General features: G+C 32.3%; 2 protein-coding genes across 2 annotated transcripts in view; one reads left to right on the top strand and one right to left on the bottom strand.

Moving 5' to 3' along the window:
* The window catches only part of LOC133195481 (actin-related protein 8-like), a 239,032-nt gene that overhangs the window by 182,137 nt on the left and 40,526 nt on the right, over window positions 1-16,369 (bottom strand). The window lies entirely within an intron of this gene.
* On the top strand, window positions 1,005-9,496 carry LOC133195489 (protein draper-like). Its single transcript, XM_061331343.1, has 6 exons — window positions 1,005-1,231; window positions 5,084-5,218; window positions 5,336-5,470; window positions 6,295-6,432; window positions 8,085-8,195; window positions 8,464-9,496. The coding sequence occupies exons 1-6, from the start codon at window positions 1,168-1,170 to the stop codon at window positions 8,652-8,654; spliced, it is 774 nt and encodes a 257-aa protein (XP_061187327.1). The 5' UTR covers window positions 1,005-1,167; the 3' UTR covers window positions 8,655-9,496.

A 16,369-nucleotide genomic window follows, 5' to 3' on the forward strand; every position in this document is an offset into this window, starting at 1 on the left:
TGATTATTTAATTTCGTTGAAATCGTATAGAACCGCTTTGCCTACGTCACAAGAATTTACGTAAGAAACAATGCGATTCTCTTTACGTTACAATTAAGAATTTAATAGCTTGAAGGCATTTCTAAAAGGAAATGATATTTATTTTTTACCCTCAATGACAGAAAATTACATCAAGAGGAATAAATCTAATAACTGGTACCCAAGAAATACTTGTATAACCAAGAATGGGATAGTTTACTCTTTATTCTTTTTTTTAAATAAACCGCTTTATATTAATAAAGCTGAAACTACCATTCCCAAGGTTATACAGTATACCTTCGGTAGCTCCTAATATATTTTGTTCAGTGCACCTTTATATTTTGATAATAACATCTGAGATAAAGAATGTAATATGTTTTTTCAAAATAAAAACATAGATGATATACGATGTATCCGAAATTTCAATCAATGTAATTGCATTCCTAAAGCAAAACAATCTGTTGTGTAAAATCCAATTGATTTGAAGACTGTAAACTATATCATACTAGACAATCTTAACAAGAACATATTTTTACCAAATTTAGTTCCAAGTTTACATGGAATGAACGCTCTCCAAAAATAAAATGAAAATTCTTATATCTCTCGAATCTATAAGTTCCAACAAGCATAAGGTTTAAGCATAATTTGGTAATCGCAATATACACAGCAGCAGCAGGAATAACGCCCAACATTATTTTTTTCTAACGAAACAGTAAAACATTGGAGTTTGACCTGAATTATCCACGAATAAAAAACCTGCAGCTGTTCTTTGAATGAGAGCGTATAATTAAATTAAGTGAGAATCTGCACGCGGTGGCTTGTATTAAATGTAAATGTCTAAGCTTGTATTGACTCCAGGCTGTTTCACAGAGTTATCTTTTCATACTTTGGTTTAAATGCGCAGTACCAAAAAATATTCAGGTCACTGCGATTCCATTTCATTGGCACTCTACAAGAGATAAAAAAGGGATGTAATCAATATTGATTTTTTAGCATCTAAACCGAGGTTCCTTGTTTACAGTGTGTGATATATTTAGCTTTTACTAAGTCTCAGGAAAACGTAGAAGTTGCATTAAATTAATTTACATATTAAAGCATATTATTCCGGATTGAATTGGCCACTGTTTTCAATATGTAAACTTTGAAACAATGGAAATTCATGCTTGCATATTTGTTGTGATTTATTTGATGGTGTGTGTGACATACGTTTTGGGTAAGTCTGAAATTCTGTTTTTGTTTTCATTTATATGTGTGTGTTTTCCTACATACTGCAGTCATTTGTCGCTATGTCAACATTATCCACCTAAATATTGTATCGAGATTATAAAGAACCATTAAAAAATTGCGGGTTTAAAATTAAAATTAAAGCTTTTATATCACTGATCTCTTTTCAAACAATAGAAAATTATACGTCTATGAATATATCTTCTTTTAATATATTTTCTTATCAACAAAAGTAAAGTTTGTGAAAATGAACACAGTGTGCCTCTCACAGTTTGTAAATTTAACATTAATTACGGATTCGGAATTCATGAATATTAGTGACTAAAGCTGCGGAGAAGCTTAAAAATCGTAGTCTTCCCAACTGATCAATATAGATAATCAAACATGACAATTGTGATGTTTATACATCTGAATACACTTATATATATACCCTTTATCGAAGTTTGATTCCTGTATTTCGAAAGTTTTTTGGAGTTCCAGATGATATTTATATAACCCTTTATTTAAGGACTCCGTACCCCATGAGAAAAGAGAGAGAGAACGTGTTACTATCATAAAACCGAATTAGTGAACTTCAGAAAATGGAGCTCTGAAAAAAATCGATGGTAATTTCTTTGATAGTGCAGTGTCGAATTCATACGTAGACGCCCAGTTCCTTGCAATAAGTGGATAGAAATCAGTAGTAGATAGTTTTCTATAGATACAATGTATAAATTAGATAATTGTATAGTTCTCGAAATATCTGCTTGCGTACCGTAGTTAGTCGACAGTTGAACTTACTTGGAGATGAATTCATTAGACACATTGCCTAACTCCGATCAAGATAATTAACAAGAAATTTGACGTAATGGGGAAATCCTTAAGAATATTTTTTTCTTCCTTTTATCTGTCATGAAATACATTTTATTATTTTAACACGAGGAATCAGGAACCCTGAAATATCTAGAGTTGTCAGTGTTAGAGTAATCACTTATGGCCAGTTATTTGTTAATTTACCCCAGTTAAAAATATATATGAGGACCTTATTGTGTAGGGAACATGACATTTGGAATAGCTCGAGGACAATTTTGAGTCAAGGACTTTTAAATCGATCAACGTTTTAAAAGAAAAAGAAAAAACAACGAAGTTTACACAATGTCTTCATTGAATTTTGTCTCCAACGTTTCATAAATATTTCAAAATTTATGAAGCATTTCATAAAACATATTTAAACTACATTTCACTAGCTTTTTGCTTCAAATTCCTATGCTTACCTCTTCAGTATCATTACAATAAATGGAGAAAAAAATGTATGGCCAAAAAGCCAAATTAATGACTTTTAGAAACTGGAGAAGCTTTAAGAAAAATCGATGGGCCGAGTGTAGTTATTCATCCGTGTAAGCTTAGCACAGTTTTGCTGTTAGTGACAAGAAATTGATGGAAGGTAATTCCTATAAACGCATTGTGTATAATAGATAATTGTACAGCTCCAATCAAAATATTTGCTTTGATATGTTTTATTAGTTAGCAGTAAAAACACATGTGGCTTTCCCGATCTAAGCTAAATTCATCAGGTACGTTTAATAATTCCGAAATATTATCAAGATGATAAAAATGAAATTTGACTTAATGATAAATTCCTGTAGAATATAATGATTTTGTTTGTATTACCTGTTCTGAAATATTTCTATTTTTTGTTTTGGTTTAACACAAGGTATTATCAAGCATGATAATATATATTTAGAATAATTAGTATTAGAGATAATATCCAACACCTCGCTTACTCTACCCCAATTAATCAATGAAGATCTAATTCTGGGACATGACGTTTAGAATAGCTAGAAGACAACAATTCAGTTTCAAGGCCGTTTAGAACTATCGATTTTCGAAAAGAAAGACGTGGAAAACGTGATGTTTATGTTTAAATCTGCATTGAATTTAATTCATGAATATTTGAAAGTTTCCGATCCATATCATAAAATGTATTTGTATTACATTATAATAGATTATTGCATTACAATTATAATTATTTGCGTTTTGCATTATTGGTTTATGCAACAAGCCATATATAGTAAGCAATTCTGAAAACCATGATTTTCCTTTTGAAAACAATGTCCTTATTTACATGATACGAGATTTAAAAAAAAAAAACAAAATTACATGCACTGGATATAACGTTTTCCCATTTGATCGAGAGAAAAAAAAATGATTAGATAAAACTCGAGAGAGCTAAATATTCAGTCCATGGAGAGCTATGAATGTATATTGGATAATAAAAAAGCATAGCTACTAAACTTCTGTATAGCGATGAAAAAGTTTAAAAAGAGGAAGCCAATTATTTACTGGAAAAAAATAAACAAAGAATACTTATATTTTTTAAACTCAAATAATGTACGTCTTCGAGACGCCTTCCACCTAACGCAATCTGAACTACCAACACACTGATTTTTATAGAACAATTACATTTGTGACAGTACGTGTACAATACGGCGAGATTAATATAAGATAAACGTGTAAACTTTATTTGAATGTAAATAGTATATTTTGTTAGATAACTTATTTTCTTCTCATTTGGAACAGACTGAAAAACATGAAAACATGAATAGGAATACCAAAGTCATAAAAAGGAGACGCTGTGAGGAAAATCGATATCAAATTCATTGATGTTTGTGTGGGAACTCATCCATAAAAAAGAACCAATTTGAAGATTGCTTTTTCCGATGAAAAATCCAATAATCATAAAATACTATATCGAATACTTGGCTACCGATTGTAATACTTGTTTGTATTTTATTTCACAATAATGTTTAGTGATAATGCGTGTTAAATAGTAAGAATAAAAAAACGAGGATACAATCATTATTTAAATAACCTTCATAAAACTAATTCTTGATAATTAATCATTTCTTCGACTGGATGATCTGAAAAACGGAAGGACAGTGAAAAAAAAGACCGGATAAAATTAAACTTATTAAAGAACTCATAAAATATTCTTATCATCGGTCGTCGGATTGATGTTCAGTCGTCTTCTCTTCGTGTGTATAATAAAATAATCACTTAAAATGAAAAAAAGGATAAATCTCATTGTGAGACTACATTGTTCAGCATTTTGAATTCATTTTTTTGTGATGATATCTACTGAACAATGAAAAAAGTGAAGATGACGAACAGTGATCGATATAAAAAAAAAAAAAAAAAAAATCTACAATCAATACGAATATGTGAACAGTTCATAAAATACGGATCCCCTGAAATTCCAGACGTGCCTAGGAGAAGTAAGCATCCAATGTTGACAGTTCACACCCGCCATGAGCCCTTTATGTATTGATCAGGCAGAAGAAACATCCCGTAGTCAAATTTAGTATAGAAACAAAGTCCTAAAAATGGCATGAAACACCTCAGGCAAAATACAACCAATGATTTATATTTTTTAACAAGGTCATTATAACGAACACATAATTCACGAAATGCTGACTTTAAACGAGGTTGTTAAAATACCTGTAACGTCAACTTATCTGTCAGTAGCCTGCCTCGGTTAAATTGATCGTACTCTGAACATACTCTTGGGTATCAAATAAGTTGGGAGATGTAAACACCATATGCAGGTGATGTAACTACATTTATAAAGTTAGTTGACGATGGAAAACTTGGTCATCTCATTTTGTCATTTGATGTACTTGTTAGTTGGCCCTTATCTTCTATAGTCAGTGGAAAATTCAGATATGAAACAGATGTGGAAGACTTTCTGTTGTCTTTTTTTTAGTTCACGGGGATATATCGAGTTTACATATGTATACTAGAATCTATGCTGCATTATTTGTTATCTTCATTAAAGAACAATTGTTTTTTTTTACCTTGACAGGTTGCAGTCAAGGGTGGTATGGAGAAGGTTGCAAATTTCAGTGTCCAACTAACTGCTTAGGAAATGTCTGTGATGCAACACAGGGCATATGTAAGAATTGTACCGACGGATGGACAGGAAACTATTGCGACCAGTGTAAGATATTTCTTATCTTGTCTACTGAGTATCTAAAATAAAAATAAATTTTATTATTTCAAGTCTATGCAGAAAAAATATGTATTGACGTTATTTCCAAGCGTAAAAACATTGCAGCATGTGCCCTAGGGACGTATGGCAGAGACTGTAAACAAGTGTGTGAAGGTCACTGTAAGGATGGCTGCAATCACGTGACCGGAAAATGTGACAAAGGTTGTGAAGCTGGTTGGTCCACAGAACACTGCAATAAAGGTAAATCTCTTTCATAACAGAATAAATATTAAAAATCAATTATCAAGACATATTAGCTCACCTGATCCTAAGGGTAAAGTGATCTTTTCTTGTGCAAGATGAGCCGTCTGTAGTATAATGTTTTCTGACTCAATCCTCGGGTTTTAGAATGGCGTCAAATATGGGATAAACCTTAACACGGGAATAAATGGAAAGACGTCCAAGAGCCAGGTAGACCTCAGATTTATTAATTTGAAAAAAAAAAAAAAAAAAAAAAAAAAAAAAAAAAAAAAAAAAAAAAAAAACAGTCCCAAGTTATATGGATCAGGTTTATCAAATTTATAAACCTGAGATTAATTTTGGCTATAACTGTGGATCAATTTTGCCATAATGCATAAATAAAGGAAAAAAATCTAACAGCGATTTTGTAAATCTTATACGGTACCAATTTTGATGCACCAGATGTGCATTCCGGCAAATCATGTCTCTTCAGTGAAGAGCTGAATAAAGGGGTGCAAAAGACTGGAGCCAAATACATCGAAGGATCAGAGCTATGTTTGAGGGAGATAATCCTTAATTTTGAAATAAATTTCTAATCTGATTAAATATTATCAATTCTGAATAATTCCAAATATTATTTTGGATTTGAATTTAATTATGTCATGACACTTTTATTGTGGCTAAGTTTGGGAGAAAAAAACTATTAAATTTCTCTTTGATGAACCTCAGTTCAAAGTGACTTTCAGAATGGTGAGTGCAGTGACAATGGATCTCTTGTTATGAATACAAAATTCACCAAGATACAATAACATTACACTGATCTTTATATTTTCAACATACTTTAGTGTGCCCTAGCGGAACATACGGGGTGGAATGTAAATTTCAATGTGGTCAGTGTAGAGATGGTGTGGCCTGTCATCACGTGTCAGGAACCTGTGTCAGTGGATGTGAGCCAGGGTACACGGGTCAGGCTTGTAAGAATGGTAGGTATCGATGTCCTTTTATTTCAGCTTTTCAGATCGTGCATATTACTCATCTTTTGAAAAATAGATTGCTCAATACTGATACAATTGAAAATAATTGAGACAAAACAATACAGTAATAACATTTAGGATGACGTCATTTTGGGTCCTTATATTTGAAAATAATTTATATTTAGACATAAAATTGCCTTCAGATATTTTTTCTATTCGTATATACGATTTAAAGCGCATGAAGGCTTGCTGTAGTGTACAAAGTTACACCCATTCTAAATACTACAGTGTACCAAGGAACACACTGTCGCCTGCTAGAGCCTTAATAAGAACATAAACTACTTTGTAACATTCGAAAAGGCTTAAAAAGGCTTAATGGAATTCAATATTTTTAAAGTGAGTGCATTTTTATTAAATTTTCAAATTAACATTTAGTTCATACAAATTCATCTTTTTATCAGTATGTGTGGTAAATGTACATCATACAGTAATGTAAAGTAAATATAATGTTATAAGGTTAAAGCATGAAATACTATTTCTAAAACGAGGTAAGTTATTGACAAACAAGTTGATGAAACAAGAATATCAGCAGTCTCGTTTAAAGTCATCATTTCGTAAGCCTTATGGTCGATACAATGACCTTGTCAGCAAGTACAATCTATCATTATCAGATGCTGACTGAATTTTTTCATACTAATTGTTAGGCCATTATTTACACACTGAATTGTCGACGAATGTTTCCGTTATTTCCCGATCATGACAAGGAGCACACGGCGGGTGTGACCGGTCGGTAGGGGATTGTCACTCCTCCATGGCACCTGATTCCAGAGGGATTTGCCATTGACCCGCTTATAAGTCGGTACAACTTTTTGTTAGAATCAGTTGACAATTTCAAACCAATGCTCTGATGTTTTAACCTGGTTTCGGTTAATATTCTTAGAAATGACACCGATATTTAATTTCAAATCAGTAAGAAAAATACATAATGCACACTTAAAATAAAAATAAAGTTATTAAAATATGTAAATACTTGTACTTTATGTACAATCTTAGAATGCATAAATAATATGATATATCCATACTACATTTCGACGTCCAGATAATACTAATAAGCAAATTAAAAGTGGGGTGGCTAATTGAAAGTGGGGGGGGGGGGGGCTAAACCAATGAAAAAGGTAAGCCCCAATTTTCAATGCCTATATTATGTATATCTTTGCAAAAAAAGTGGGGGTGGGGGTGGGGGGGGGAAAGCCCCCCTAGCCACCCCCCCCCCCGGTTCCGACGCCTACGCTAATCTTTTTATGACTCGCCTATAAGTCGGACCTAGAGTTTTGGACCAAAATTTAACTCCAAAAAACCGACTTATAGCCGAGTACACACGGTAATCCATTAGTGCTCTGTAGGCAACACACAAAAAATTGTCCCTATTAACCCATCAGAGGTTGAGGGTATTTATTTCGTAAAGTACATTTTGAATTTTTAGTACAAAATATGATATTCATGAAAAAACATCAAACAAATTATAAAAAAAAAAAAAAATCATGTAACATTAAATATCTCGCAAAAGAGAAAAAGATCTAATTAGATCTACATGAACACACGATACCATCTTTCGTTGGTTACCTTAAATAAAAATTCTTCTCTTTTTTCTATCTTAAAAGTTTGTCCTTACGGCCAATACGGAGATAAATGTGAGAAATTTTGTGGAGCGGATGCTAAGTGTAACCCTGTTACTGGCGAATGTTGTGGTTGTACCGAGCTGCTTAAGTCAGGTAGGACATTTCTCAGAAAAGGTAAATAAATTGATTTTAAAAAGGAGCTAGTGGTCATTAAACATAGTCAATCTTGCTGTGTTCTCAATTTCCACTACATGAGCGAGTAAGAAAAATACTATTTATGAAAAAAGGCTTTATTGTATTTATAAGCGCATCCATTAGAATGATATGTATTTCTTATTTATTTTTTTTTATTTATTTGATTGTTTAAATATAGCTATAAATTTCCTCATGAAACATTTCATCTTTCAAGTATAATTTATAGTTAAGGAGAAAGATGCAAATCTTGACCACGAGGAGAAAGTTGTCATCGGACTGGCCGTCCCCCTAGGAGTGTCACTTCTGGTAAACTGTATTCTGTGTTCCGCCACCTGTTACTTCTACATCATTTACAAGGAGGAAATCGTCAAGAAAAGGGATGAAAGGGACGAAAAGAATGAACACTTTCTAAATTAAGTATGAACATAGAGTTTAATTTGGCATAAAAATACCTCAGTCTCAGATAAATTATTACCACATGCTGGTTTTTCATCAGGTAATGAATAAGCACTATCCTTAGGAATTATGCTTAAAATTTCTTTTGATTCCAATCATATTCATCATATGCTAAAAATTATTATTTCTATACTCGACTTAGTATTGTAAAGCTCAATTACAATAGTTCATTGTTATTCAACATTGGTTTATTTTACAATTACAGACCCCTTCTGTCAAATCATGTTTAAAGTATGCCTTTGTTTGGTTATTTACAAAGATTGTAATGGCTAGGATGCATTGATAGAAGCATTGTGCAATATTGATAAAAAAAGAATTGAAACAAATTTTGTTTCGCATAGCCATGCTTTATTCAGCATCATTTTTAAGGCACAGAATTTTTTTTGCTATTTTCATGGTTTAATATAAATGTGAAACATACATGATAGTGTATAAAGATAGAATACTAGTATCAGTCTGTAGAAGGATAGAAATATCCTACACCAAAAAATGGAAGCGTGTTTACGTTTTATTTATTAGATACAAAAGTAAATACGAGCAAAATAGGAACTAAATAAGGACAGTGATTGAGAAAATTGTTTAATATGAAATCTATATTTCATTGGTGTTTCAAATTTCATATCCATCGCATCAGTTCATATCATTTATATGCATAGTTATATTGTTTATTTCTTAAAATTGATTTCCTCGTGACTTTCATTAATATTTATGTGATGTGTTTAGCCACACACTAATAATTTACTAGTTTATTAGTTTATGATGAGGTACATTTTGTTACACATTATTATTTTTTAGTTATATTGCAGCATCATCTCTAAAATATTATTTCATTGTCTAACGTAAGAATACTGATATTTTACTATATCACATTTTCAATATATTTTTCACATCATGGTGTGATTTTCATTTTTAAACAAAAGTATATGTTAATGGGAAGATCGGATACATGATAAACTTTTAGATGATATAATGTCTCGACATATATTAATAAAACATTCAAAATACTTATCATACAAGTAAAGTATGATATGTATAATGTATGTATTTTTTCATTAAAATAAAATCGCATACTCAGGAAACGTATTAATCATAAATGATAAGAAATCAGATTTCTTTTAGATTCAAAGATTGCAATTTGTATTATATTTGTATTTTGTTACTCAGAGAAATTGTATAAGTGTCGTTTTTTGAAATAAACTTTAATGATTATAAAAAAATATCTGCATTAGGTTGGTTGTTTTGAATGCACATATATAAAAAATAATTAAAATTTTCCTTAAATGTTGTTTAATCTTCTCGTTAGATTTATGTAAGGGACTGGTCACTGTTTGTTATCTCCAGCACGTTCGTACCTTTTAAATAAATCTCCTATTCATACCTTCAAGTCCTATAATGTTATTGTAATTTGGATGGTCTCGGAAAAAGAAAAACTAAAACAGAATAACACAAACAGGAACACCCGCCGGTCGACAGGAGATGTTTACTCCACAAGGGCACCTGATCCCGCCTCTGATGTTTTAAATTTCCTTGGTTTGCTTTGCTCCCAAACTGCATTGTTCAATGAACTTTTGAGATTGATTACTGTCCTTATTTTCACATTTTACTACAATGACAGGTACTGAAATAATCATACTGATTACAATACTCCATGACGTCGAAGTATATCTAATTAATGATGAATAGATGTTAGAACAAGATGTGGTGATATCTCAGCTGAAAATGAATGTTCCTTATCTCTTTGTTATATATATCGAGTTCCAAAAATATACATGGTATATGGTAATTATTCACACCAAAAAAGATATATCGCAATTGTTATTAACTGTTTATTCAACTCATAAAGTAGCAGCAAGAAACTAGTCACAATAATACTTGTAAAGACATTACAAAAGAAAATCTCCCTGAGTATGACTTTTTAGCTCACCTGAGCCAAAGGCTCAAGTGAGCTTTTCTGATCAAAATTTGTCCGTTGTCTGTCGTCGTTGTCGTTGTCGTTGTTGTAAACTTTTCACATTTTCGACTTCTTCTCAAGAACCACTGGGCCAAATTCAACCAAACTTGCCATAAAGCATCCTTGGGTAAAGGGGATTCACGTTTGTTCAAATGAAGGGCAACGCCCTCTTTCAAGGGGAGATAATTAGGAATTAGTGAAAAAATAATGGCATCATTTAAAAATCTTCTTCTCAAGAACCACTGGGCCAGGAAAGATGAAACTTATGTGAAAACATCCTTAGGTAGTGTAGATTCAAGTTTATTCAAATCATGACCCCCGGGGGTAGGGTGGGGCCACAATGGGGGATCCAATTTTTACATAGAAATATATAGGAAAATATCTTTAAAAATCTTCTTCTTAAGAACAGTAAAGCCAAGATTGGTCATATTTATATGGAAGCATCCTCAAGTAGTGTAGATTCAAGTTTGTTTAAATCATGACCCCCGGGGGTAGGGTGGGGCTACAATGGGGGATCCAAGTTTTACATAGAAATATATAGGAAAATATCTTTAAAAATCTTCTTTTAAGAACAGTAAAGCCAAGATTGGTCATATTTATATGGAAGCATCCTCAAGTAGTGTAGATTCAAGTTTGTTCAAATCATGACTCCCGGGGGTAGGGTGGGGCCACAATGGGGGATCCAAGTTTTACATAGAAATATATAGGAAAATATCTTTAAAAATCTTCTTCTTAAGAACAGCAAAGCCATGATTGGTCATATTTATATGGAAGCATCCTCAGGTAGTGAAGATTCAAATTTGTTCAAATCATAACCCCCGGGGGTAGGGTGGGGCCACAATGAGGGATCAAAGTTTTACAAATGAATATATGGGAAAAAATCTGTTGCTCAAGAACAACCAAGCCATTTGTTATATTGATATGAAAGCATAATCAGGTAGTTTAAAATTCAACACCCCCCTCCCTGTAAACTTTTCAATACTGTACTGATTTTTGCTTTTTTTCCTAGCCAATGTGCTCAGGTGAGCGATGTGGCCCATGGGCCTCTTGTTTGTTTTTTTTTTCATGCTGTTATCTAATATTTCATTTTAAGGTCGTTTAAATGGATTTTATAGAAGAATAGAAAATAAACGCGATGTTTATTAGAAATCTGCATGTCGGTGTGACCGGTCAACAGGGGATGCTTACTCCTCCTAGGCACCTGACCCCGGCCATCTCTGAAATATCCGGGGGTCTGTGTTTTTGCCCTGTCTACAGATTTGTATTGTTTATAGATTTTCAAGAAATCGATCACTGTTCGTCATCTTCACCTTTTTCATTTTGTATGGAAAATTTTTAAATATTGTGAAGTTTAAGAAGTACAAGTTTTTCATAAAATATTAATACCACATTAAAGGTTCAATAGATTTATGAATAACAATGATAGGTGATTGCATATATTGTTTCATTATTTATGCACATGCCATATTGCTATGTAATTAAAAAAAAACATTTATCATTTGAAACACTGCCATTTTTTGACATAACCTTTCCCGAATAGATTGCAAAAGATGTTGATAACATATAGGAAAAGGTTTATACTTTACAACTGTTCTACTGACATACTGCAATTTATACTGCCTATACCGAATTGTAAGACCGTTTATATTTTGATGATACGTTAAATGCATTAAACTTAATACGCATTGTACATAATTATGACAATATTCTTTCTATTTCTAAGTATATCTCATACGTTTTGTATCGAAGCTTTTCTCCTCTTACCATTTAAAACAATCTTAAAAACGAACAATGACACGCTCTGAAAATATCGAAATCATGTTAATTGATGGCTTAGTGTTAGGACGTTTACATGAAATGGACAAATTTGGAAATTACCTTATCAAATGAAAAAGCATTTCCGATTACTAATCTACCGTCTTTAATTATTCTTTTGTGCTTTATTTCACAATTTCATTTTATATTAGGATATAAATAGTTGCTATTAACATTTTTATTATTGAAATAAAAATCTTATCGTTAAATTTGTTTTTTTTTTCTGGGTATTCTTTTAGTATCCTGTGATACCTAGGTACTAACAAATGCAAATATTTTCTTTGATATCAACACTTTAATCATCAGCATACTGATGTTTTGAACTGCTTACTACTGATATCTTAGTTCTGGATACGGGCTTTTCATCTTCTGTTCCTTAACCACCTATTTGCCAGTATCCGTTATATCCATTTTGATGTGGTTTCAGATCACTGTCATCGCACTTTCGAGCTAATACCATATCCCCATTAGTTGATTTCTTAACAAAAAAGACTGATTTGATTAAAAGGTAGATGTTGCACGATTATTTTCAAAAATAAATTGTATATTGTAATTTTTGATTTGAAATACAAACCAACAAGATGGTGAGACAAGAGTCCTGTATCTCTACCGATGGAACATCTACATCCATAGGGTATTTTGAACAGTGCATTTAGAATGATGTAGTGTCGGAAAAAGACTTTCTAATTAGATGATAAAGATACGGGGCTCAAGGTTTTTTAACAACCTTATCATCATGCTGAAACCATAATCCTCTCCAGACCATAAATCCAATACATTCTCGTACTTTAAATATGTCTATAGTTCTATGAAGAGGGAGGTCTAAATAAGGCTAAAGCTGAAGAACTTGATTGTATATTCCCGGTAGTCTTCAATATATAAAAATAATTTCTTATTTTTGAATTGGATTAAATTTCATTTCAAAAACAATGGGTACATTCATCGCCTAAGCAAGGGCCTTATCAATGCATCTGCGTAAGAATGCAGTCTACCAGCGCGGTGTTCAATAGCCATATGTCATAACTATATAATATTTCAAGCGAATAGCTATTTGTCCTACGGGATTTTCCAACCTCATGAGCCAGGCAAGGGGTTCATGAAATGTTCTTATCTTGGTTTGTTCATACAAAGATAAGTTACAATGTTTTACAGTCACAATAGCAAGCTTAAGAAGCTCTCTTCTTGTTTTCCAGTTATTACGCTCTGATTTAGCAATCTACTAAATATCTCGGAAAATTAATTATATCACTCTTATTTTCCCAATCTGTATTTGAGAAAGCATTGCTCCTGCTTCATAATTTGAGGCATCAGTCCTTGTTCGAACGACAAGCCGATACAGGAGATATTATAAGGAAATACTTTAATTTTTCAAATGCCTCTTGATGGACTTGTGTCCAACTAAGCATTGTTTTCTTTTAACTTTTGTGAGCATTGAGCTATGTTTATGTACCCCTTTACAAATTTTTGATAATAAGAGCGAAGTTCTTTTATACACGCCACTTTACATGTCTCTGGAAAAGTTTACACTTCTTTGAAGATAGTTTCAACTAAGATTGTCTTAATCTCCGAAATACTTGTTTCAGATTATCTAATCGGTTATTGAACAGGTCGAGGAATCTACCTTAAATGACACTTGTTATTATGGCACACAGCGAAGCTTGTGGTGAAGAGTTGTCCAGTCCGAAAATGGAATAACTAAACATGATGGTCTACTACATATTGTTTACATTTTACCTAAACAAATATTCATTTATTGAAATGCTGGAAATACAATTGAAAATCATTTTCATTGCTTTTATAAAAAACAAAGATTAGATGCTTGTAAAGATGTTCCATGCTCACATTAAGAAATGAAGTTGTTTTTCCTGGGATAAAATATAGTTTGGAATCCCTTCATTAAATCATCGCAATACTAGTATTAAAAACTTTAAATCTCCAACACTTGATAAAACGTGAGGATACATGTATCTTAGTGAGTATAATCATGGTCCAGGGAATATGCGTGAAATGTGTTTTCATTGATACTACAAAATGGGAATACGTTTATAAATAAATTTTTTGTAAATGTAAGCATGGAAAAAGAAAATAGTAATGTATATACGAGGGCCGTTCAAAAATATTTGACGACAAAAACACACAAAAAGTCACACGTATTATAACAGAATCTTTACTTTAGTGGTCAACAAAATTTCATTTCAATATATTGTAAAAAAAAAAAAATATATCGATTTTGAGTGATTATTTCAGACCTATCATGTAATCACGGCGCAGTTAAAGTGAAATCTGCAACGTCAAGACATCATATAAAATATGCGATCTCATCTTCTCCTTTGTTGTTTGAAACACAGTTTGTGTCACTTATCCACTCTTCTTAAACATCTATAAATCATTTCTAAACCATCTTGGAAACTATAAAACTAGTGAATTATTTTAAATCTTTTTTGTTTTTAAACTCCTAAACTGCATCTTCTGAAATATTCTGTGACGTCGGTCGCCCTTAAAAACGGTAACAGTCTAGATCAATTTTTTGTCGATGATCTTGCGAATTATAGAAAATCAATGCGAAAAATTATGGGTTCTGTGAGTTCCTTTTTCAAAAATTTTACCGTGCTCTGTACATCACCATTGGCAATACAACATCAATAATTTTAAGAGAAATTAATTATTATTAAAAAAAAAAATGTTCCAAAATTTTACTAAAATCATTAAAAAATATGTTTCTGTAACATTTCAAGGTTATTAGATAACGAAGAAAGTGTGCTATACTGAGGTGTAGTTGACGGTGTTTATATTACAATGGAATTTACGATTTGCTTTCTCTTTAGTGTCTTTTATATCAAAAATGAACATGCATAAAAGATAAAGATAACTAAAGGAAAATACACAAGGTTCTATAAAAAAAATTAAGCCTTTGAAAAGGCGAAAAATTATAACTATAAAAGTGTATGGCTCCATGTTGATTCGAACCACGACCGTAAGAAGCATCCTCGTTATTAGTAGTCAGCGGTTACACCATCTGGCCCCGCCGTCACCAAAATTCCTCAACCTCAACCACAGTGCTCAACTCAAACCCTTAAGGTTTCCTTAAATGAAGTCTTCCTCGGATCAGCGTCACCAAACGGACCGAGGATCACCTCAGTTGAGTTAGACTTCTTCAAGTCTAAGTTTAATATCAGGGTCTGGTATTGCGTCACTAGAATAAACGAGCGAAAGCGTATCTAGTAAAAATTGGGAAGCAGGCTTTTCTGGTTAATACGTTTTTTACTGACTCTGCTAGCTCTGTGAATGATTCATTTTTGTCTGAAGTCTAAATCAGAAAACTTTAGCCTTATTCTCTGACCCGAATCTGTCTTTCAATTTTTTTTAATCAAGAGATTGAAATCTGTTCTTTCCACTGACTGTAAATTGCTTAAAACTAACAATGCTGTGCTCGACGAACTTATGGCTAAGTACAAAGCTTCTTGCTATACTCTAAATGTTGATTTTAGCCACAGTTATATATTGTGTGCTAAATACCCCTCGAAATCCCCAGTTCCATCAAATGACTTAGATTTCATATTTATTTTCTATGATTTGGATATTCTAGATTTTTTATGGATAGTCTGGACTACTATGACGTGTGAGACTAGGTGAACAACCTCATGTTCTACTGATTTGCCTATTTTTGTTTTCATCTTCTTCACTCCGCTCGCGAGAACTCTCGTAAAAATAAGCTCTTCTATCCGGATAGGTATTTTCTCTCTCTTCCTTGTAAAAATGAGCATGTCAACCTTAAGTATCGTTATCTCTTATCCTTCTTTTCATCTAAAAATATGTCTGTCATAAACCGCTAGAGTATTCGTCTCAAATGCATGAATCATTAATTCACATTTCTCATTGAAATTTGAATCCCAATCGCTATTATCCTCAT

Source organism: Saccostrea echinata, unplaced genomic scaffold (assembly GCF_033153115.1).
Source record: "Saccostrea echinata isolate AGI-Se365-2 ecotype Australia unplaced genomic scaffold, CSIRO_AGI_Sech_v1 ptg000029l, whole genome shotgun sequence".
In the NCBI taxonomy this organism is placed as follows: Eukaryota; Metazoa; Mollusca; class Bivalvia; order Ostreida; family Ostreidae; genus Saccostrea; species Saccostrea echinata.